At 44.5% G+C, this 25,534-nt stretch overlaps 1 protein-coding gene across 1 annotated transcript; it reads right to left on the reverse strand.

Moving 5' to 3' along the window:
- Window positions 1–606: 606 nt before the first annotated feature.
- Window positions 607–24,551, reverse strand: LHFPL4 (LHFPL tetraspan subfamily member 4). Its single transcript, XM_016134826.2, has 3 exons — window positions 24,109–24,551; window positions 3,326–3,562; window positions 607–911 (listed from the first exon to the last, which is right to left on the reverse strand). Exons 1-3 carry the CDS (start codon window positions 24,512–24,514, stop codon window positions 811–813), a joined length of 744 nt encoding a protein of 247 aa, XP_015990312.1. The 5' UTR covers window positions 24,515–24,551; the 3' UTR covers window positions 607–810.
- Window positions 24,552–25,534: the final 983 nt, after the last annotated feature.

Consider the following 25,534-nt stretch of genomic DNA (forward strand, 5'->3'; position numbering starts at 1 on the left):
ATTCCCCACTCTGAAGCCCCCTCCCCAACCTCCAACCCTGACAACAGGGCTAAGGAGTCTGTGCTGTACAAAACAGGCTGGGGTCAAGGGTCCAGTCAGAGTTGAGATGTCTCGGCAGAGAGGCCAGGCCAGCCCCAGGCAGAGCCGCTCCCAGCCCCAGCTGCCCAGAGCCTGTCTGTCTTTTCTCAGACTCGGCTGGACAGGGCCCCAGTCAGCAGTCAACAGGGAACCCCCGTGCTTTCTCCCTCAGTGTGGCTCAGACTCCTTTGGGTGAGCTGGGAGCAGGCAGGAGTGATGGCAGAGCAGCCCTGGAGAGGCTGGTGGTGCCCGGAGCTCTGCGAAGATGTGATGGAACTATCATCAGCAAAAAAAAAAAAGTAAAGAGTTTGGTCGCCCTGGGGCAGTTTGCTGAATAAGTTTCTGCAGGAGGCAGGGACCAGAGGAGGCGAGGATACAGCCAGGCAGCAGCCCCCAGACTGAGGGAGCCTGAGGAATCAAAATCACAGTGCCTCCTTCCCCCAGGCCAGGTCCCCCAGGCCAGGATGGAGAGAAGAGAAACCCAAAGGATGTCCGTTCCTTTAGGTCAGTTGACGGAGGGGCAGAATCAGGCCCTCCCAAAGTCTGCAGAGCCATCTCCTTCTCCAGGTTATGCTCAGCCCCAACCTCTCTCCAAAGCCTGGTGCTGGCACTGGTAGCAGGTGAGAAGTCAGAACAATTGAGGTCTTCCCTTGGAGCTTGAATGGAGGGATGAGAGGGCAGAAGATGGGACACGCTGAGGTCAGGTCAATTCCTGGGCTGTGATCCTGGCCTTCAGGGTCCCTGTGAGTGAGTGATGGGACAGGGGAGGACTCCCCACCCAGAGACATCACCCCCTGGCCGTAACACGGAGCTCACTGTAGATCCCACGAAATCTAAGAGAGAGAGAAAGAATTAGAGAAAGTCAGAGACCACGGGGGTATGGGGCTACCCTCAGCTAATCCTCAGGGCAAACGTGGGCAGAGGGATGAGCTGCACAGGTTCTGAAATGCCAAAGTTCTGACTAGCTGGATGGTCTTCAGCAGGCCATTCTCGCCGAGTTCCAGCTTCCTCACCTTTAAGATGGGCAGAACAGCCTCGCACACAGAGTGCTTCTAAAAGGTCATAAAGACAAAAATAACACCAGCCAAGGGCTCTTCACAGTGTTTGGCACATAGTAAATGCTGGAAATTATAGTAATGTATTTTATTTTTTACTTTTGTCCCAGAAGTCTTTGGCTCAGAACTGAACTGTGAGTCTCACCCATCTTGAGCTTCCAGCGAGGTATGGAGATCCCTGGACACTAAAGAAAAACAAACTGGGGCCACCTAATGTCATTTTTAAAACAGATGTTAGGGCGCTTGGGGAGGGAGAAGAGAAAGTTGAGTGGGCCCACCGCACACAGTCACATCCTTTTGCCCCTTCAGAAAGGCCAGATCTGTCTTGGTCATGCACTTTTGGAAGCTGCCACAAGAGGGCAGCCCTGACCTCACACCAAGACCAGGGAAACCACAGGGGTCAGGGGTCCATGGGCAGGAGCCTCAGGGCTCAGGTGAGGAGCCCAGGGAAGGGCCTCAAAAGGGGGAAGGCAGCTGGGAAGAACTTGGCCTTTGGAGTTGGACCTGGGTTCAAATTCTGGCTTCACTTATTTCACTTAGGTGACTTTGATCTAGGCTTTCTCATTAGTAAAATGGTGTTCATGATGCCTGCCCGATGGGGAGGCAGGCATCATGAACACCAAGAAAGACAGCTTTTGCTGAGCATTCACCACGTGCCCCTTTACAGGCATAATCTTTCTTTCTTCCTCACAAGACAGCCCTATAAGGTAATATCCTCCTCACCACCCTCATGCAGGAAACTGAGGCTGAAGGAGGTGAAGTCTAGGGGGGAGGTCAATAAGGATAAAGAGGGTCAAATACATGGTGACAGCAGGAAATTTAACTTTGGGTGCTGAATACACAATGCAATATGTATATGATGTATTACTGAATTGTACACTTGAAACCTATATAATTTTATTAACCAATGTCATCCTAATAAAATTTTAAAACTTAAAAAGGAGGTAAAATTATGTCTTAGCTGAGCCTGCATCCAATAGACAATCTGCTTTCACAGTCCAAGCACTATCATTACTGTGGTAAGTGTGCAATTCCACTTCTAGAAAGACATCAGGAAAACACTTGTGTATAAGACACAGATAAAGACACCCACTGTGGTATTGCCAGTAACGCAAACACTTGGAAACCTCTTTAAAAGCCCCTAAAAGGACAGTGATAAGAAAGTACAGTTCCCTCATCATATGTAATGGTGAGCATTGGATTAAAAGGGCAAGATGGTTCTCCATGAAATAATGAAGACAGATCTTATGGCATGCTCCGGAGTGGAGCACAAAAAATGATCTGAGGAGTTTATTTAGGATGATGCCTGTCCTAAGTCATATAAGCACATAACTCTCTGTTTTATAAAGGGGCAGAAGAGGTATAAAGATGCGCAGATAAATATCTGATAACAGTGGTGACCCTTGAGGCTCTGGCCTCATGTGTAAGTTTTTTCTTTAGTGTATTTTAATGTTACTTAATATATACGAAAGCATATATGTAATATACTAGGTATAAAGCATACTGTAACAAACATCTGTGGGCCTATCATGCAAGAACTTTAACTCTATCAATAATTTGTACACACCTACCTGTCCCCCATCTCATGCTCTTGGCTTCCCCCTGTTCACCTCAACCACATATAACCACCATCTTACTGTTTGTATTTCTCATTTCTTTGCTTAAAAAAAAGTATTACCATAAATATATGTATGTTTAAACTACACATTGCTTAATGGTGCTTGATAATTGAGCACAATAAAAATCTCACAATGTTATCTTCTGAAACTTAATTTCCCCCTGTCTCTCTCAATATTATGTTTCCAGCATGTATCCATTCTGTTAATATAACTGAGGTTCATTCATTTTCACAGTTATGAACTATACTGTGATGTGAATATATCACCATTTATTTACCAATCCTCCTGTCAATGGCCAGTAAGGTGGTTTTCAGTTGTTTGCTACTTCGAACTGCTACGAAGGGCATTTTTGCATGTTTCTCATGGGTTTATACTCACAGGTGGGTTTGTTGGGTCATAGGGGCACAGATGTTCAGGTCTGAGGGAAAATGTCAAATTGTTTTGAAAGTGATTGTACCATCCTCTATACCATTCCCAGTTTTTGCTTCACTATGGACTTTTACCCCGCCCTCGAGAGGCAGGCCTTGCCTCCACTCCACCCACATAGCCGCCCACCCAGAAGCGCGTACTCGCCTTTGTTCTCTTGCTTGAGCTCCTCCTGCAGCAGGTCCGTTTGTCGGTTGCCCAAAACGAAGGCCAAAAAGGAGAGGATGAGGGCGTTGAGGATGCCGATAATGGCCAGGATGTACGCCCAACGCACCGAACAGTCTCCCAGGGAGTACTTCCCAGTCTTGGCCCCGCACATGTCTCGGATCGTCTCAGAGTCCCAGCCATCCGGGAAGATCATGCAGCCCAGCACGAGGCACAGAGCTGAGGGGAGCAAGGCCCAGCCCCCGTTGCCGTCAGAAAGGAGGAGAGAAGGGGACGATTACTCCCCAGAGCCCAAAGGATCACAAGGAGCCCTCCTCAGGCTGGACCCCACACTCTGCCCATCAACCCAAGAGCCTGTTAACCACATCCTCTGGATTCCAGAAACTCTAGGGCCTGGGTTGGCCTCCTGCCCTGGAGAGCAGAAGCTTTTGGGAACCCATAATGCACTCTCCCAAAACCATCAAATCAACTCCTACTCTAGGAAGCCTTCCTGGAAATATGAGAAAATAGCAAACTATAGTCACCTCCTTCAGCTCCCATTAGAATCTTGGCCAGGCTTACCCTCTCCCATCCTCATCAGTATGTATGTATGTATGTATGTATGTATGTATGTATGTATTTAGGTCATTCGTTCAACAAATATTGAGCGCCATTTTCCTTTCTGTTAAAATGCTAGAAACAAGTTCTTATTCAGCACTGCACTCAGAGAACAGAGTGGGATGAGAATGATGGGATTTGAGCCTAGTTCGTTCACTTACTCAGTGTGCGACTTTGGTGGTACCTCTTGTTTGTGTCTGTATGATGGAAATCAGAGTACTTACCTCACAGGGTGGTTATCAGGATTAAATAAGCTAATGCTTGTAAGATACTAAGCACCATGCCAGGCATCCACACACTCAAGTAATACCTACTGAGGACCTACTGTGTACCAGGTACTAGATTAGGCTGGGGGCTGAGTTACTTGGACTCAGCCTTAGGGAGATTGCAGTATGGGTAGATCATTAGACAGAAGCTGTTAAGAGAGCTGGGGCTCAAATCCTGGCTCAGCTATTTTCTAGACGTGTGACCCAAAGCCAGTTCTATCACCTTTGAGCCTCAGTTTCCTCATCTGTAAAATGGAGATAACGAAAGAACGCGAGTGATTGTAAAGATTACAGGATGCAGCAGATATGAAGTGCTTGACACAGTAAGCTCTGGATGTCAGCTGTTATTAAAACTAGCCAATGATAAAAATAATAATCACAAAATAAGGAAATAATTGGGGAGGAGAGGTCTAGGTTTTAGATGAAGGAAGAGAGGGGAGAAAGGGCAAGGCCAAGAAGAACCTTTGAAAATCAGAAATGGGCCCCTGCTGTTTCTTTGTTGGTACCCACTCCCTAAGTGTTTAGCACCCACCTCCAGCACTTGGGCTCATCCCAGTGTTTAGCCTAGTGAGTGGGACCAAAGTCTGAGCCAGCACAGCGCATTCCTCTGGTGACTGATTGGCTCAGAGAGGGACACACACCCCACACAGCCCATCAAAACCAACCAGCCTCAGTAGGCCACAGAGGCTGCAGCCTGCCCCTTGCCTTGCAGTGCTGGCGGCCACATGACTTGTGACTCTGTCTGAGGTTTGCGCCTGCGGTTTGATGTTGCCTTTTTAGTATCTGATGGTCTGCCAGCAACTGGGTTACTGTGTCTGGGACCCAAAGGCTCCATGCCAGGCCCACAAAATGCTTAACCTGAGTTTTAGATGACGGAGATGACAAAGTGGGATGGTCAGTTCTGCCCACTGTCCACAAAGCCCATCTAGTTCCCAGGATGGGGACAGGACCCTTAGCTTTGCCAGCTCCCTTCTAAGGTCCCAGACTCTCACTGCCACACAATGGGGCCCCTCCCTACCTCCTTTGGCCTTCCTCATTTGGCCTCCTTTGCCCTCACCCCCACTCCTGTGACACAACAGTGTCCCCATTCCCCCTTGTGCTCCTTGTGCTGATGCAGGGCTCCTGCACAGACAGCAGTGTAATCCGCGTACACACACACACACACACACACACACACACACACACTCTAGCAGGGCTTCCTCCCCTCTGTAATGCTCACTTCCTCCAACACGATGCTCAGTTCCAGTGGAACACCTGCCACCTAAGGGCTGGGGAAAGAGTTCCTGCAAAGGGAATGGCAAATGCAAAAAATCCGGGGCTGTAATGAGCTGGGTGAGTTAAAGAATTCAACAAATTTGAAGATACCTGCTAGATACTTAAATGGAGAGAGAAGCCGGGATAGGGGTGAGGGATCAGTGCTGGAGATGTAACTTTGGGCTGTCGACATGCAAATCCCTGAGACTGGACGTCATGGAAACTGAAGAGAAGGCTCAAGACTGAACCCTGGGGTACTCCAGCATTTACAGGGCGGGAAGAGAGGAGGAGCCTGTGGAGAAGGCTTGACCCACCCATCTTCCCGTAAATCCCTGACACTGCAAAACCCTTCAGGTCTCTGGCGGAGAGAGGAGGCAGTGGAAGAATGGGAGATAAGGAGCTGACTCAGCGCAGCCCTTCGCCCTGTGCTGGGCGTCCCCAGGGCCCGTCCCCAAGTGGGTGTGGTCCCCCTCTCACCCTGCGCCAGCCTAGGTAGGAAAAAGGAAAAAGCCTGGGAAGAGGGCAAACCCAGCCAGCCCCTCAGCCTCCTCTCCGGCCCTCCTCTCCCGGTGTGCCGCGTTTCCTCTCCCACCGGGAGCATTCCGTCTCCATGGAAACCACTCTAGCTGTGTTGCTCCGGCACCTGCCCCCAATAGGACTCTCCACAACCCCGTGCTCAGGCCTTAATGAGGTTTTCTTCCCGTGGTTCGCGCCTGCACGTCCTCTCTTTCTGCCTCGCCTCTTACGCGCCTCTAGTGGCGTGCCTCCGTTCCCTTCTTTCTCCACCCTTTCCATCTTTCTCTCTTTGCATCTGTCTCTTCGCATTCCTCCCTCTTCTCTGGGGCTAGAATATATCGTGCTGAAGTCGCGGTGGCGACCCTCACTCTTTCCTCTTCCGTTTAGATTTCTCAGCATTTAACACCCCTCCTCTTCTTTTCCTTTTCTAGCTTCTCTTCCTTCTCCGTATCTACCCCTTGGCGCTTTCCTCTCTTTGGCTCTCCCCTTTGTATGTTCCACACATAAATCCTCAGTGCCAGGTACTGTGCGGGATGCTGGGGACACTGGTAGGCATGGTTTCTGACCTCAGGAGTGGAGGGAGATGTGTTGGGAGGAATAAAATCAAGTCAACACATAAGTAGAATAGTTATACATATCAAGCAGTGCTTAGAAGGAAACAGACCAGGGGCTGAGACTCAGAATAACAAGGTGCTTGGTGGAAGCTGGCTAGCAGTGGGATCTCTCCGTCTCTCTCTGCCTCCTTCGCTCTCACAGAGTGTTAGGTGGTGGCCATGGGGCCCCAGTGGCCACTCCAGGAGTGGGAAACATCCAGAAATCAAGCAAATGGAGAAAAGTCAATCAGATGGGTTTCCCTGGACCTGGAGGAATAAAGGAAAAGACTAGTAGGGGGACAGCCTAGGCCAGAGAAGTGACCAAAAGACTCAATCATCAGGAGATGGAATCACTACAGGCAAGGCACCCTTCGGCATTCCCATTTGGTGGATGAGAAAGGGAGAAGCTAAGGTCTTTGGAGTCCAAGTCAATGGAGTCCAAGTCAAGTCTCTTTTGGATAATGAGCTGGCTGCTTCAAGGCACAGGAGCAAGTGCAGGATGTGGTGCAGGGTAGGTTTTCTCAACCAGTGTTTTTGACACTTGGCCTAATAATTAATTCTTCACGGCAGGGGACTGTCCTGTGCATTGCCTCTACCAATCAGATGCCAGTGGCACCACCATCCCCGGTCATAATAGAAAATATCTCCAGACATTACTAAATGTCCCCTGGGGAACAAAATTGTCCCTAGTTAAGAACCACTAGGATAGAGGAGGGGGACCTAGGATGGGGCATCTCTACCCAACCACCCTACAGCCCGCTGACTTTCCCTTCTCCAAGCAGCCATGTGTTGTGACAAAATGAGATTAAGAATATTAATAATGCAATAATAATGTTAACAAATAGCACTGAGTGCTTAACTATGTGCCAAGGTGCTAAGCTCCTGACATGCATGATTTCATTTAATCCTATAACAAAATCTATGAGGTGGCAAAAATTATCATCCTCATTTTACATATTGAGGCTCACAGGGACCCAATATCATATCCAATGTCACATAGCTAGCAAGTGGGGGGATTTATATTCAGTTCCAGACAGGTCTTTACCTAATGTTTTTCTTTGCATAGACTCACTTTTTAATTTAGAGGCATTTACTGAAAAAGTAAGCTTTACATCACTATCAAAGAAAAGGAGACCAGGATCATTTACCATAAATAGAAAGAAACTATAAATATAAGTATAACGAAACCAAAACAAAGTTCTTAGATACTTTTGCCTGCCAAACACTCTGAGCCTGAGGGCTGCTCCTTCATTTAAAAGACTTATTAGCATGTGTGAGAGGAATTAAAGATACACTAGCACTAAACTGAGACTTTCTCCTTGAAGTTATGAAACACTGCCTACCTTCTTACTGCCTCGACAGGAGGCTCAACTCCACTTTTTACTGTGCAACTTTAGGCAAAGTCAATTTACTTCTCTGGGCCTTGATTTCTTCATCTGTAAAATGGGAGTCCTGATATCCGCCCTGCTTATTTCATAGAGCTTTTGTGAGAATCAAATGACAGAGAAGAAGAGTGGCAAATTATAAAGAATGAAGTGCGGGCAGTTCATGGCAACTCTTGACAGAATGGAAAAAAATCTTGGACGAAAGAAACAAGTCTTTTTCCAGATATTCAAGAAATGTTAACGGTGACTGGTAGGGGAAGGAGATACACTGAATTTTTACATATAACCATGATAGAAACTAACAGTTTACTATCCTATCTGTTCATCCCTTCTTCCTTACCATTTGAGGTAATTTTTAACTGAGAACTTGCTTGTTAAAATAAAGACTAGATTTTCCAGTCTCCCTTGCAGCTGGATGACTAGGCCACAAGACTAAGTAAAAATGCCTACAGATGTGTTATGTATCTTCAAGGAAACAACTTTATATAGGCAGGTTTATAAGGATGCTAGAGTGTGCTCTTTGCCGCCCTTTTCTTCACCCATTCCTCCCTCCTGCTGATTGGAATGCAGACGTAATAGCTATGGCACTGGCAGCTACCTTCCACAATGAGGACAAAGGCCGTACCCCAGGAGTGGTGAAGCAAAGCTCTACTGGGAGCCAGTGCCTTCAGAAGCTACCATACCAGCTCTGGACTGCCTAACTCTCGGGTATTAGTTTTACAAAAGAAAGTAGAACTGTGGACCATTAAACCACCATTATTTTGAGTTTTCCTATGACATGCAGCCAAACCTAGTCCTAATGGATATACTGTTGTGTCTTCTGAATGTGTATGTACTGAGAAAAAAATTTTTAACTGTGTGTCCTTGGGAAGTCACTTCACCCTTCTGAACCTAAGTTTTGTCATCACAGAAATGGTGATAACTACTTCTCAAGGCCATGAGCTAGATTGGGAGATCGCCAAAATCGTTGTCCATAATGGTGATATGTTTCATTGTGGAATCTGAAGGTGGCACACTTGGAGAACAATGTAGCGATCCATAAAAATCGTAAATGCAGTTATCCCTTGACTCAGAAATGTATCTTATATGTATAGAGTGTTCACTGCATCCCCATATTTATAATGAAGGACTGAAATGTCTGTTGAGAGGGACATTTCATTAGAAAGTGCAGTGCATCCATATTATGAAATACTACAAAGATATTAAAATAAATTGAGTACAATTGTATATGTTGTCATGAAAAATCTTCTAAGGTATATTAAGAAATTTAAAACTGAAGATACATAGAATACTATATATAGTGTGATTCCACCTGTGGTTTTTAAAAAGAATATACATACTATGAACTATACTGCAGCAATTAGAAAGAATGGGTAGTTTTATAAGGGTTGATGCAGCAAGCTTTCTGAGACATGCCTACTGAAGAAATCAATTATAATTTTTAAAAAATCAACATGTAGCCAGTGTTTTCTATGTGCTGGGCACAGTTCTAATGGCTTTATGTGTATGAATTTATTGTTATTCCCGTTTGGAAGGATACAAAAGCCTAGGAGGGGGAAAGCAGGGGGTTGCTTACTTTTCATTCTATACCCTCCTGCTCTGTTGAAACTTTCATATCTGTATACGTTACTTTTATAATAAAAATGATTTTATTATTTCCAATCCTTTTTTTACCTATGTCAGGCCATGAAATCATCATAGGCTTTTAAGAAATAATTAAGAAACTAAAGGAGAGTTAAAAGGAAGAATAATGCTTGAGCTTGGGAAATAAAACTAGGATGAGACTAAGTAGTGAAGAATTAGTAAGAGAAAATGTACTATATACATAGGTGTTTGTTTTTTGTAACAAAGCTTGTGCTATAAATGTGACTTTATATATATAAAGATTTTTAATGGTGCATTTTATGCTTAGCTATTTTAATAGAGTTTTATTTTAATACTGTTACATCATCTTCAAAGGACATCCACTGAGCTAGGCACTTCTAGAGGGAGGCCTCTATTTTTGCTGATCTATCTCCTCCGTACCTGACAAACTACAGCTACTACTAATTATTGAGGAGTCAGATTGGGTGTCCCCCAAGGCTTTCTGTCTCTGAGCAGACTCCAAAGAAGTTTGCTAAAGACTTATTTGCATCCCCATAAAATTCGTATGTTGAAGCCCTACCCCCCAATATGATGGTATTTGGAGGTGGACCTTTAGGAAGTAATTAGGGTTAGATGAGATCATGGGGTGGGGGGAAGGTGCCCTGATGGGATTAGTGCCCTTACAAGGAGACATCAAGAGCTTGCTCTTTGCCCTCTGACATTGAGGACACAGCAAGAAGGTGGCATCTGCAAGCAAGGAAGAAGGCCCTCGCCATAACCCAACCATGCTGGCTCCTTGATCTGGAACTTTCCAGCCTCCAGAACTGTGAGAACATAAATGTCTGTTGTTTAAACTGCCCAGTGTGTGGTATTTTGCTGTGTCAACCCAAGCTGACAAGACAAGGCCCTACTCCCCTCTCTCCTGATATGGCCTCTCTGATGTGCTACCTTCTGCTTTTTCGAAAAGCCTGGGTCTCTCGCACCCAGGCCCTGCAGATGGAAGCTCAGCAGGATGTGAGGAACGGGTCTCAGTTGGCCGGGAGACTCCACTGTTACAGGGGACTGGAGCAGAGTGAGGGGCTGCACAAGAGAGCCTTCGGCCCCCTCACTTCCCACAGGTCCCCAGAGCCTCTGTGTGGTAGGCCCCTACTTAGCAAGAGAAGGAAAGAGCCTACCAAATCAGAGGGGGCAGGTGCTGGAGAGCAGCCCAGCAAGTTGGATCACAAGCCTCAAAAAGCTGCTCGCCATTGCATCTCTGTGAGCTGAGCCTACTCAATCATCTCTAAGCAACCAGCTATCCTCTCCACAGGGTGCTCCCAGCAGAAATGTGCAACCTTGTTCACTAAAGACATGTACCAGAAGGTTCATAGGAGCCTGATTCATAGCCCCAAACTGGAAACAACCCAAATGTCTATTCGCACTGTGATAGAGAAATAAATTGTTCATTCTCATCCAATGGAATATTATACAGCTATGAGCATGAACGAACTGTTGCTATGTGCAACAACTTGGAAGCATCTTAGAGTTGTAACACTGAGAAAATGTGTGATTGTATTTACATGAAGTTCAAAAACAGGCCAAACTAATCTATAAGGATGAAAGTCAGGACAGAGGCTATCTTTGGGGTTAGCAATCGGAAGGCGGCATGAGGTTCTTGATCTGGACGATGCTTACATAGGCATTGTCACTTTGTGGAACTTCTCTGAGCTATAGACACGATAATTTTTGTACTTTTCCATAAGTATGTTATACATATTGACTTTTTTAAAAAAGGCTTCATACTATTCTGAGTAATTAGTAAACACTGGAAATATTCTAAATGCCCACCCATAGGTCACTGATTAGAGCACACCCATGCAATGGTGCACTATGCGGTCATAAAGGGAGGAAGGAAGCTCTTTATGTGCTGATGTGGAACGACATCTGGATATGCTGCTAAGTGAAAGGTAAGGTCCAGAGCAACACATATGGTACGATGCTAGCGTTCTGTAAAGAGTAGAGTGTGTGTACATTATCTTGCATGTACATAAAATATTTCTGGAAGGATTTATAAGACACTGATAACCCTGGTTACCTCTAAGAAGGCAAACTGAGTGGCTGGAGGACAGGAGTAGGAGGGAGACGTTGCACTGATAACCTCCTGCGCCTTATGAATTCAAGACCATGTGAATAAGTTACCTATTGAAACCATGAGGTGAGTGGAATTGACTACCAATAAATGACAATTGCCAGAGATTTTCATTCACTTGGAATGAAATCATTAAAGCAACAAAGAATGGCAATGCACAAGCCAAATGTAACTCACAGAAATGATGGATTTATCACAAAAACATAAAAATAAAAACCTCTAAGCCCCTTTTGACTGAGCTTGCCAACTGCTAGGAATTTATCCTAAGAAAATGTTCATGGAAAAAGAAAAGAAAATGGTCATGGACATTCTCTAAGATTTAGCTATGAGGATACCTATCACATTGTTATTTATAAGAAACAGAAGATAAGAAAGAAGAAAAAGAAGAAACGGAAGGAGGAGGAGAAATAATAAAAGAAGGAGGAAAGAAAGAAACCACCTAATATTCAACAATACAGAAATATAACTATTTCATACCATGGAGTACTACCCAGCTATTAAAATTATTCTGAGAAAGCTTTAATTATACAGGAAATACTCATGATATGTTAGGTTTCAAAAAGCTATAAAAATAACATCTAATATAATTTCATTTTGGGAAAAATACATGTGCAAATAGTTACATAGAATTATCATGTGAGGCACTATACTAAGTGCACGGATTACTTCATTTAATCGCCACAGCACTGAGTAGGTACCATTATTAACTACTTTTTACCAATTAAGACACTAAGGCACAGAGAGGTTATCCAAGTTATCCAAGGTCACACAGCTGGTAAGTTGTAGAACCATACCGTCATGAGTATAGAGCAAGCAGTTAAGAATGACTGTTTCTGAGTAGTAAGATTATGGGTACAATTTTGCTCATCTATTTTCTTCAATTTTTCTACAAAGAACAATGGTAAGTTTACAAAGCAGTATTAGAAAAGGTGAGATACACAGAGAAGCAGTAGAGCATAGAATACATGATCGATTGGCCACTTATATCCTCTTCAAGTCTCTCTCTAGAGTGTAAGAAAAGTTTTTCTGGACAGGATCAGGCTGAGTTTGGGGCTGAGAGCAGCCCAGTGAAGGGTTTGTCTGCCTTAGTACCACAGCTCTCCAAGGGAATGCTTCTCCAGGCCCTGTGCACTAGGGGGGCTGTCGTGAAAATGTCTGACAGAGTGACAACCCCCATCCAGGTAAGAAAGCTGTCCACGAGCCCCTCCCTACCTGGTCTGAGCTTTGGCTCTGCTCTTCCCCTAAGACCTCCAGGGCAGGGGCTTATCTTACCAGGGAGACTGGGCCTCTCCTAACAGTCGACCCTGACCCCCTGGATTTAAAGATCCAGGCCCAATTTTAGTGTCTCTATCAGCTAGGGATCTCAGTGGATGGGACTCCTGAGCCTGAACTCCCCACTTGCCATCCAGCACCCCAATGTTAGGAGACACCCTGACTCCTCCCTTTCCCTCGCTCTGCATATCCAGTCCATTTGCAAGGCCCATTGGCTCCCAAAAATATCCAGGACAGACCATCTCCACTGCCACTACCTATTCAAGCCACCATGATCTCCCTCCTGGATGACCATAGTGGCCTCCTAATTAGTTCCTCTGCTCCCACCCCCGCCCCATCGTCGTCTATTGTCCACTCAGCATCCGGAGTAAGCTTTCAAAAACATGGTGTCACTCCCCTGCTTAACACCCTCCAAAAGCTCCCAGTTACACTCAGAATAAAACCCTGATGCCTGGTCTAGGCCTATGAGGCCCACAGGCTCTCTCTACCTTCCTCTCCAGCCATATGGCCTGCCACATTCCCAATACTCCAGCCACACTGACCTCCTTTCTGTCCCTTAAAACATGTCACATTCAGTCCTATCTGGAAGCCTTTGCATTGACCTGTCCCTCCTCTGAAACACACTTCCTCTAAGTCGTTTAATCCCCAGCTCGTGGTTCCTGATCTTGAAGAGCTCACAGCAGAGGTGGGGGACTGTTAAGAACAAAAATAATTGTATCTAATGTCATAGACGTTATGGAGAGATGACACACCCATCACTTTGTGTGGTAATAATTGAGGAACAGTACTAATACTCATCCCCCACCCTTAGGCCCAGCCTGCATGGAACCCGTAGCCTCTTACTAAGTTTTGAATCTGCCTGGTGCATCCTATCTCACCCAGGCTCAGCTCTGCCACACTCAGTGCTAGGATGTGCTCTCCCCGTACCCTGTTGCACTCCCTCCAGTTCTGGATATGGCCCTTTCAAGTGGTTCCATGCCTTTCTAGTCCTCCTCTGGCTCCTCCAAGCAAGTGTCCTTTCTCAAAGCTATCCTTAGCTTCTCAGTTGCTAATTTGAGCAGCTGCTTTGGCTCTTCTCTCCAAGCCTCCTTTCCTGGCTCCTCCTCCACCTGCCTCTTAAAAGTTGGTGTTTCTAGGCTGTCTCCTCTTCTCCCTCCCTCCACACATTCTCCCCTGGCAGTTTCACCCCTGACTCAGCTTCATAAGATGATGCCTTACATCTACACCTCCAGCTGAGACTTTTCTCCTCAGCTCCAGACCCAAATATCCAATAACTTGTCAGCCCTTTCCTCTTGTACATTCCATAGGAACCTCAAATTCACCATTTTCCAAACAAACTCGATCTTCCTCCTGTGTCCTTTGGGAATATCACTCTCCAATTTTCCAAGGCGGAAAGCTGGAGTCATCTGCAACACCTGCCTGTCCTCACCCCAGGACACCCACTGGTCTCCTAAATAGGTCCCAGTCTTTATCCTCCTCTCCTTCCCCCAGCCTCAGCACCTCTCACCTGGACCACTGCCACCCCCTTCTCCCTGGCCTACCTGCCTCCTATCAAGCCTCCAGCAGCCCCCCAAGTCATCTTTCTAAACCCACATCTGGCCTTGGTCATTTCCATGCTTAAAAGTGATTGCCCATGATCTAGGAATATGAACCAACTTTCAAAGCTCTCCATAGCCCAGTCCCACCTACTTTTCAGGCTTATCTCCCAATTCTTCTCACTTTTAAACCTTTCCTCTCTTGTTCTAGCACAGACCATGGAATGTCAGAGCCAAAATTATTTGATGCAAGTCACAGAACAGCTAATAATAATCGCTAACAGTTACTGAGGGTTCGATTTGTGCCCAGGTCTATACACATATTCAAATCAATCCTTCAAAAGTCCAACGAGATAGTTAATATTTCTGTCCCAATTTATAGATGAGGAAACTGAGACTCGGAAATCGCATAATCTTCCTAAAGACACTTAGTTGGTAATGCTACACTTGGTACTCTAATTCCGGTTGTCTGACCACTGAATATACTCCCAAATGAGTGGGTGGTAGAGCTAGGACTTAAATCAGATATCGTCTTTATTCATTCATTTAGTAGACACTTATTAAGCACCTACTATGTGCCAGGCACAGGCTCCTAATCCAGGTCTCTCATTATGCCATTAAATTGCTCTGGGATTAAAGTAAGGTTGATAATGATGAATAACATGACATGGGAGTGAAAAGAAAAGGACAAAAATAAGAGGCTTTCAGAATAAGAATAATTTCAGCCCTCATCCTCTTGACACCTCCCATCCTCTCCACAAATGGCCAGATCTGGTATGTTTCCCCGTGTATAAAACACTTTAAGACTTTTCTAAGTATCACACTAAACCCAGGAGCTATACAGGAGTGAGTTGATGATTTGCTTATGTTGAAAAGTAAATGAATTTTACCACGGGGAAAACACCCAGAGACAGTCAAAAGATAAACTGGGAAACAATGTTTGTAACTCATATCACAGACAAAGAGCTAACTTTCTTTTCTTCTACCACCCACCCCCCCTCAACCCTTTAATCCCCACCTCATTTCCACCCCTGACCTACTGACAAATGGATGTTGTCATCTCCTCTTAAGAGCTGGATCTCTGAAGGCAGGGGTGTCTCCTCCCAAGCGCTCAGGGCGCACCCCTGGGGGTCTGGTGCTCCCAGCGCACCCACAGGGCCTGGCACACCCAGGCATGGTCCATGGCTCCACCTGGGGGCAAACATAGGACCTTCTACATGTAAAGCAGACGTGCTAACTACTACACTATGGAGCCACCCCCTAACTTTCTTAATACATAAAGAATTCTTACATAACAAAGAAGAAAAATACCATTAACTTGATGGAGAAATATATGTGAACTGATGTAAAAGGTGCTCAACTTCATTCATAATAAGAGAAAGGCAAATTACTACTATAACAGTATTCTTTACCCATGGGATTAGCAAAAGTAAAATATTTGATAACACACTCAGTTGTCAAGGATGTGGGGAAATAGGGACCTTCAGACATTGCTCTGCTGGAAGTGTGACTTTGTACAACTTCTGTGGAAGGCACTATGGCTGGATTTGACAAAACCATGCACATACAGACCATTTAATCCAGCAATTTTGCTCTAGGTTTTTATTTTATCCTTATACTTACATATGTATCAAATTATTTATATATAACATTATCCACTAAAATATTGTTATAGCAAATATATTGTAAATAATTTAAATATTGATTAAATACATGATGAGATATCTATACAAAAGCATATTATGCAGCTCTTAAGAAAAAAGTAGCTCTTTAGATAGCAATATGGAACAATCTCCAAGATGTATTATTAAACAGCAACAGCAAGACAAACCAAGTATTTAGTATACTACCATTTGTGGTGGTTTTCATGTCCATAAATTCTTTGATACTCTTCCCTTCAAGAAGAGGAGCTGAATTCTCCTCCCTTTGAATGTGGCCTGGATTTACCAACTCACTTCTAACAATAGATTGTGGCAGAAGTAATCGTATGTGATGTGTGAGGCTGGGATATAAAAGGCAATGTGATGGCTAAAACAATCTTGACAAAAAAATTGGAGGATTCATACTTCCTGATTTGAAAACTCACTACAAAGCAACAGTAATCAGAACAGCCTGGAATCGATATAATGACAGACATATAGCTCAATGGAATAGAATTGAGAATCCAGAAATTAACCCATATATCTATGGTCAATTGATTTTTGACAAGGGTACCAAGACCATTCAACTGAGGAAAAATAATCTTTTCAATAAATGGTGCTGGCACAACTGGATAGCCACATATAGAAGAATGAAATTGGACCACCTTATATCACATACACAAAGTAACTCAAATGGATCAGAGCCTAAATTTAAGAGGTAAAATTATAAAACTCGTAAAAGAAAACACAGAGGTAAATTTTTGTGACCCTGGTCTTAGCAATGGATTCTCAGATAAGTACAAGCAACAAAAGAAAAAAAAAATAGATAAATTGGATTTTGTACAAATTGAAATTTTTGTGCTTTAAAGAACACTACCAAGAAGTTAAAAGGCAACCATAGAATGGAAAATATTTGCAAATCATATATCTGATAAGAGACTTGTATCTAGAGTACATAAAGAACTCTTATAACTCAATAATAAAAAGAAAACTCAATTTAAAAATGAGCAAAGGGCCCCTCTCACTCTCTGTCTCTGAGAAGAAAGCATGCTGTCTGTGGAATGTTACCTCTTTTTTAATAAACTTTCTTATGACTCTAAAAAAAAAAAAATGGGCAAAGGATCCAAATAGATATTTCTCCAAAGAAGATATAAAAATGGTCAGTAAGCACAGGAATAGATGCCCAATACCGCCAATTATTAGGGAAATGCAAATTAAAATGACATATCAATTCAGACTCAGTATAATGGCTACAATCAAAAAGTAAGATAATAGGCAGTGTTGATGAGGATATGAAGAAACGAGAACCCTTTCACCTCACTGTGGTAATGTCCAGTATTGCCACCACTTGGAACACAACCTGGCAGTTCTTCCAAATGTTATAAAGTTGCCACTGAGTCAGCAATTCCACTCCTAGGTACATATTCAAGAGAAATGAAACCATGTGCACACAAAAACTTGTACACAAATGTTCATAGTACTATTCATAATAGGCAAAAGGTGGAAACAACCCAAATGTCCACCAACTGATAACTTGTAAATAAAATGTGATATATCCATACAATGGGTTATTATTCAGCCATAAAAAGGAATATAGTATTGCCACATGCTACAACATGATGAATCTCAAAAGCATTATGCTAAGTGAAACTGCCGGTCACAAAGACTGTCACATTTATATAATTCCATTTATATGAAATGTTCTGATTAGGCAAATCTATAGAGACAAAAAAGTAGACTAGTGGTTATTAAGAGGATGAGGAGGATGCAGAAATAGGTTTAGGGGGTGATACCTAAAGGGTATAAGGGTTCTTCTCGAGTTGATGAAAATATCCTAAAATTGATTATGGCAATGATTGCACAATTCGGTGAATATGCTAAAAACCACTGAACTGTACATTTTATATGGGTGAATTGTATGGCATATGAGCTATATCTCAATAAAGCTGTTAGCAAAAAAGAGGATAGGACAGTGTAGTTTTCTTTCTCTCTTGGATCACTCATTCTAAGGTCTCTCGCCAGCACATGAGTGTGGCTAGATTACTCTAGCTTCCCAAATTCCTATGACTCACAAAAACAAATTATAAATGCTTGTTGTTTTAAGTTTTGGAGTAATTTGTTATGTAGCAAATAGATAACTAATATACCACTTATGTAAAAATATTGTTTGCATTTGCTTGTATATTTATGAGATTTCTTGGAAAGGATACTCAAGAAACTAGTAATAGTGGATGTCTCCGGGAGGATCATTGAGGGGTGAGGGCAAATAGAGATTTACATCTGATTATATACCTTTTATCTTTTGAATTTTGTATCTTTGCATATATTTACTTTTCTAAAAAGTAAATCAATGTCTGGAAAATTTTTAAACCATTTTAAAAAAAGTCAACCACTATCTGCTGCCTACAAGTAGTCTAAACTTCCTACCATGGCTTAGAAAGGCCTCCACAATCCATCTCCCCGGTCTCAACTCTCATCCTTCCTTGGTCTAATAGCTTATAGTCCCCAAAACATACCTGGCTATTTTGCAACTCCATGGCTTTGATCAAACTGTCTTTTGGTCCTGGTTGACTTTCTCCTTCCTTCCCACCCCTTAAGACTCAGCTCAATGGCTGTTACTTTTTATAAGACTTTACTGGCTATCTTTAACTGTGTCAGAAGTCCCCTTCGTGCCCCCCAGAATACCTTGTCCATGATTCAATCATTTTATGTGTCATATATAGTGTGATGATCTGTTTTCTTCCCTGCTTCTCACATTAGGCTATGAAAACATGTTTCCCTGGGAGTGAGGATTCTTAATCAGGATTCCCAGAGCTTAGCACAGTGCTTGACATAGAGAGGAGTCTGTCAGTAAGGAATTGGTGTGGGAAAAAAAAATGATGGGGGAAGGGAGGAAGGGAAGGAAGTTTGAAGGAAGGAAAGTAGGAAGGAAGGGAGAGTTGGGGAAGGAAGAAAGATATTGAGTGAGGGAGAGAGAAAGGGAGAAAAGAGATTCCCCCAATGTGCTCAGCAGTGACATGCACATCAACAAGACTTATTGAATGAATAAAATCTTAAAACAAATCTGAAACAAATAGCAAGAAATGGGGAGGAATGTGGATGCACATTCTAAACTGTAATAACAAGAACTCCTGTCATTTCTGTTTCTAGCCCAGAGACACCACTGATTAAGGGCACACATCTGGAAGGCTGGAAGATCTCACCTCTGGATTACCAACCTGCCCCTGCTTCCACCTCCACCTTCAGTCTCTCCCAGCGCCCACTCCATCTCACACACTCTGTTCTCTGCTGTGAATTCAGTATCAGGCAGTGCCTGGCACATAGTGGGCACAAAAATGTTGAATGAATAGTGGTCAAAATCATCTCCCGGCTGATAGTTTATGGCTTCTCAAGGCCTTGATAATCCCACCAAATCCAAACTCTTCCACCTGAGCATCAAGGACTCTTCACACACTGTTCTTCATTCAGGCTATATCACAGGAAAAACAGTGACCATTTATTGAGTGTTTACTATATACTAGGAACCACAGTCAGCATTTTACACCCATTTGTTTATTTTTTCCTGCCATCTATAAAGTAGATATAAAAATAATCTCCATTTTACAGATAAGAAGGCTGAGACTCAGAGAAGAAAATTCACTTATCCAAGGCCATACCACTGGGAAGTGGCAAAACGGGAATTCTAAGACCTCTGCTCTTAAACCACTACCGCACACTGCTCCCCTCAGACCCTCAACTGGACTTCCACCCTGAGTCTCTACTCCAGCCGGCAACCTCGCCTTGGCTAACCTCACCCAGCCCACAGGTAAACATTGACTACACAGAGCTTACAGCTATATCTTATAATTTGTGTATTCCTTCCTGGGTTCCAATTCAGTGGTAAGAATAGGTTCTAGATCCTTGTGGACATGTGTTAATTTTAAGCTCTACTTTTCATTAGATGTGTGGACTTTGGGCAAGTCACTTTAACAGATGAAGATTAAATGACATAATGAAAGTGAAAATGTCTAACATAGAAGTTGGCACATTGTGTGTTCTTAGTAAATGGAAAAGCCCAGGTAAAGAGTAGCAGAGATATCCTGAGAAACCCTGAAAAGCTGACCCCTAACTCCATAATGAGCCATCTGGGTCTTCCAGCTGCTCTATTTTGCTTTTGACTCTTCTGGCAAATACATCATGCCGCTACCCCTACCATTAATGCTCCTTTATAAGTCCTTGTGCTTTACAGTCAGGCAGACCAATTAATAATTCCGGCTCCATCACTTACCACCTGTATGACCTTGGACAAATGACTTTTGCCTCTTTGAGGCTCAGTGTTCTCATCTATAAAATATCAATAATGATACCTACTCCATAGGATTATTGTAAGGATTAAATAATAATATTCAAGTAAATGTTTAACAAATGGTCAAGCATATAGTAAAAGCTCAGAAAATGTTAACTATTTTTCTTGAATAATAATAACAGCCAAAACAACTTCAAACTGCCTACTGATTAAAGTCCAAATTCCTTGACCCATTATCCAAAGCCTTGCACACTATTGCCCCATCATTTCTTCCTGGTCTCTCCCCACGCTGTTCCCCTATATGGATGTCACACACTCAAACCAGATATCACCTCTGTGCCTCTGCCCATGATCTTCCTCTCCATTCAGAATGTCTCCCACACCTCACACCTGTCCACACCCTGTCTCGCTCAAGCCTCACCTTCCATCTAAGCCAGCAGCCTCCTCAATTGCCCTGGGTTTCCACTTTTGTCTGCACTACAGTATCCCTCTTCCGGTGGTCACATTTGACTTTCCTTTGCAGGAACTGACCTTTCTCCACTATCAGTCCATGTGTTACAGGGATGGGCACATATCTGAAGCCTTAGACAAGTCACACTGATTAATTAAGAGGTAAGCTCTTGGCGAAAGCTGAGCCAAAGAGAATCAGTCCTGGAACTTTTGCCGGAACCACTGAGTAACAGGTGTTCTTTTTCCACAGGCATTACTAAGCCGAAGCATTGTAATTTCAGAGCTGCTAGTAACCTTATTTATCACCTTCAAGAGAGGAAGAAACTTAAAAATAAGCCAACACAGAGGAACCAAGAAATAGAGAGACATATTTTAATGGCATTATTTGAGCATATGGATCCATCCATGCCTGAAGCCAGATACTCTTGACTTTTATGTTATGTGAGCCAAAAACACTACTCTCTTTACTTTATTTTAAATTTTTTAAGCCAGTTTGAGTTGGGTTCCTGTCTCTTGCCACTGAAAGACTGCTAACCAATATAGTGATCCAATATGATAGTAAGCTTCTTGAGAGGAGGGATTTCATTTTATAGGCTTAAGATCCTTGGAGACAGAGATGATCTCAGTATTGCAGCACATAACTTAGCATAAGAACGATCACAGAGCAGGTGAGGAATAAACAAGAAAAAAGTATCTCTTTGTATTTTCCCAATAGTCCAGTGCTCTGCACTTAGAAGACTCTAAAATCCTTGAATAAAAATTCACTTGAACGAGAACCATGCAACAGGCATTCTAATTCTTATCTGATATAAACAAGACCCCTTGCTTCTCTGCAGTTCTCTTGAGGATGACTGATTTCTCACTTTCTGAATGAAATAATCTTGGTGAAAGAGTTATTTTAGAGCTCCACAGGGCTGAAAAAGATCCTTTAAGTCCACTAATCTAGCTGATTAGTCCCCACTGTACAGATGAGAAAAGTGAGATTTAAGCTTAATACAATAGCTTAATGCTACATGATGAATCACAGGCAGAGTCAGCCATGACTTTCCGTCCCATGACTTGTAATCCAGTGCGCTGACCTCTGTCCCTGTATCACTTTATTAAGCAAAGTGAATCAGTCTCTTGTCCAAAGAAGTCAGAAATCTCTAAGTAAAATGGAATAAACTACTCAAACCTGATAACGGCCTTCAGAGGTGAAACAGTAACACAAGGGAAAGAGCACTGGGCTAGGAGTCAAGACAAATTTACTCCTGAACTGGCTATGTGACTTTGGGTAAGACCATCACTTTTCTAGGCTCAGGTTTCTCTCTCTAAAATGGGAGCAGGGGAAGGCAGTATTTGAAGGAGCTGATCTCTAAGATCCCTGAAACTAGATAATTACATGGGGATTTTTTAACTGTTCATGAAATCCCCAAGATTAAATCCACGTGGATTGCAGGGAATTGAAAGGCCAAAAGTTAAGCAAACCCTCTGCAGACCCCAAATTAGAGTTGAGGAACTGAGCGTTCCAACTGAGCATATATTCTTTCCAACTTGCCTTTAGAAGAATAGAATAGAAATACATAAAATCACTTTCTGGGTATCACTGAGAAATATGAAGAGATATGCCCCACATCCTACAATTCTGTTTTCTCACCTGCTTCAAAGATCCTAAAAGACCCATATCTAAGTTGAGTGGAGTAAAACAAGCCCATAAGAATGTCCATATTTCAATAAATGCTGCCTTCTTCACTGTAGTCTTTTTGGGAGTTTGGGCAATTCTTCCAATGAAATGGTAATTCCTCCCTGCATTTGTAGAAGTCCTCTTGGGGAAGCAAACCAGTTTCATAATTTTGTCCTCACATGTTGGCTTTTTATCCTGAGTGACAATTCTCAATTTGATTGTCCATCATATTTTCTATGCTTGGCCCTGAGTGAATTCTAGCCATTTCCAAAAATCATCCTCCTTTAAAAGATGGAGGTTTCCCTTCAATAATGATCTTTAAGAGAATACACCCCATGCTCCAAAGACAATTTCCTATAGCGTTTTGAGCAGTGGAAACAAGTGATGTAACATCTACTCCAGGGGGTCTCTTTTGAAGGGCCCAACACTTGTTGAATGCCCTGAGGTGCTTACTTTGAAAAATCATCTCTGCTGCATAATTGTCACATTTTCCCTTCACCTTCTCACCCTAGAGGACTCCAATCTTTTTCCTACTCCCCCAGCCTCTGGCCTCATTTTCCCCAGTCCAACTCTTTTCTCTGCCTGCAATTAGGCAAATGCCCAAGTGCTGAATCTTCAAGATCTGTCTTCCATCAAAAGATAGGTGGAGGTGGGGGACTTTAATGGATCCTGGAAAATCGTTTCAGCAGTTCTTATTCCCAAAGGCCCTTCTTTGATTCTTAGGGTAAGATGTCTGTCTTAGCCAAACATTTTAGAGTGTCCCAGGAACTCATTCCCATTGGGCATAGCATTGGGTAGGGTTGGAGGACAGAAACTTGTCCTCCAGAGACCCATGTTGCCAGGTACCATCAACCATCCACATTTCAAACATTGGATAGACACTATAGACAGCCTCCTCCTGTCCTCCTTTATCTTAGCACAGCACTTTAAGGTTTACAAGATACTCTTTCAATTGTTCTTGAATCCTCTCCACTGTTTTACAGATGAGAAACCAAGCCTTGGAGAAGTGAAACACCAAATTTAATGATGTCAGTAGGTAAAGATCAAAGTCAGATCTCCTGATTCCCCATCTCATGCTTTTTTCAATACAAAAAAGAAAAATTACCTACACCTAGAGTAACTCCTCACTCAGATAATCAGTTCCCCTAAAACAGTCAACAGAGACTCTCAGAGACTCTAACATAACGCTAACCCATTGACAAATGCAGTCTGTCCATATCCAAGAATGCAGCCCCAAATACCTGGTTCTAAGGCTCTGACCTCTGCCCCAAGGTTCGTTCTCTCTCTCTCTCTCTCTCTCTCTCTCTCTCTCTCTCTCTCCCCAAGGTTCGTTCTCTCTCTCTCTCTCTCTCTCTCTCTCTCTCTCTCTCTCTTTCTCTTTCTCTTTCTCTCTCTTTCTCTCTCTCTCTCTCTCTCTCTCATGGAATCCCACTCACCCCACCCCCACCCCCAGTGGCTGAGGTGTGACAGCCAAGGAGGTGTGGCTTTGGACAGATAAGCAGAATCTGTTTCTGACCCCTCCAAGAAGGGATCCAAGAAGGTAAGAACCCCGTTCCCGATGCCTGTTCTAGGGATCCCGCCCCCGCCTCTCCCCTACCTGCTAAGAGCTGCATCCAGGCGCAGATCTTGTAGACCGTGGCGGTGTTGCAGAAGAAGAAAAGCGCAAAGCAGGTGATGCAGCCGAGGATCAGCACCATGGAGAGCAGCACGAAGAAGGCGGCCGCCTTGAAGGCGCCGGACGGGATGGTGCTGAAGTCGGTGAAGGAGCCGCGGCAGGTGAGCTCGCGGCCCGCCAACCCGCTGCCCACACAGTAGTGGAAGAGACCGAAGTAGCCAGGTTTGGGGGTGCTGACGCTGTCGCCCACCCAGTAGGGCTGGATGAAGACCACCACGTTGATGATGGCGAAGCAGATGGTAAAGATGGCCCATAGCACGCCGATGGCCCGTGAATTCCGCATGTAGTGCTCGTGATAGAGCTTGGAGGCCTCCTGCGAGGGCAGCATGGTGCCCGGGGGCGGGGCCGACGGCGGCGGCGGCGGCGCCTGGCGGGGGCCGCCGTCCCGGGACCGACCGCCGGGATGCCGGGCGGGAGCTGGGGACGCACGCGAGAAGTGGCCCTGAGCCAAAGAACTCGCGAGGGTGGAGCCTGGGGTGGAGCTGGGGAGACCCAGAGGCAGGTATGGGAAAGCTAGGAGGGGGTCATGAGAATGTCTGGTTGGTGTCTGTGGGGGGAATTGGCAAAATCTCTAATTGTGGACTTAGGAAGGGGCCGCGTGAAAGTTGGGGCGGGGGGGGCTGGGATGAGGGGACAGTGAAAAGGATGTGAGAGCTGGAATGAGGGAGTTAGAAAGTGGTCATGGTGGTGTTGGGGAGGGAACTTGGGGGCTGATATTGGAAGAGTGAGAGGGGACCATAGGGAGGCGGAATGGAGGCTGGGGACCGGTATTGCAGGATTAGTAGAGGGGTTGTATATAAGGATCTCGGCAGGGAATTTGAGGGCTGGTATTAGGGGTAGAAGAAGGTCTAGTATTGGGTGTCTAGGAAAGGGCTGTGGTGGGGGGGGGCACTTCTATGAGGGAGTAAGAAGGAGATATAACAGGCTAGTACTGAGGGATTGGGAAGGTGATATGGGGGCTGGGACAGGGAGTGCAGGCTGGTATGAGGGTCTCAGAGGGCGAAGTGGAGGGATCAGGATGAGGCTAGAGGGGAGTCGGGCACTGGAACTGCAGGGTCTGGACATGGGGCGGGGGTGTTCGAGGGGTCGCTCAGAAGCCAGGGTTGAATGTAGGCTGGGAGGGAGCCTAGGATTGGCGGGCCAGGACTGGGGAGAGAGGCTTTCCAGGCCAAGGGGACGAAGGACCAGGGCTCGCAGGCAGCCTGGGCCGCGAGGGGCAGGCGGCGGGCGGGGGCTGTACCCCGGGCGCTGGGGAGCGGCCAGGCCCGGGTAGGGCCCGGGGGGTGGGAGAGCGGCTGCCCCGCGCCTAGGCCGGACACGCACAGAGGCTGCGGCCGCGGGGAGAAGG

Source organism: Rousettus aegyptiacus, unplaced genomic scaffold (assembly GCF_014176215.1).
Source record: "Rousettus aegyptiacus isolate mRouAeg1 unplaced genomic scaffold, mRouAeg1.p scaffold_m13_p_4, whole genome shotgun sequence".
Taxonomy (NCBI): domain Eukaryota; kingdom Metazoa; phylum Chordata; class Mammalia; order Chiroptera; family Pteropodidae; genus Rousettus; species Rousettus aegyptiacus.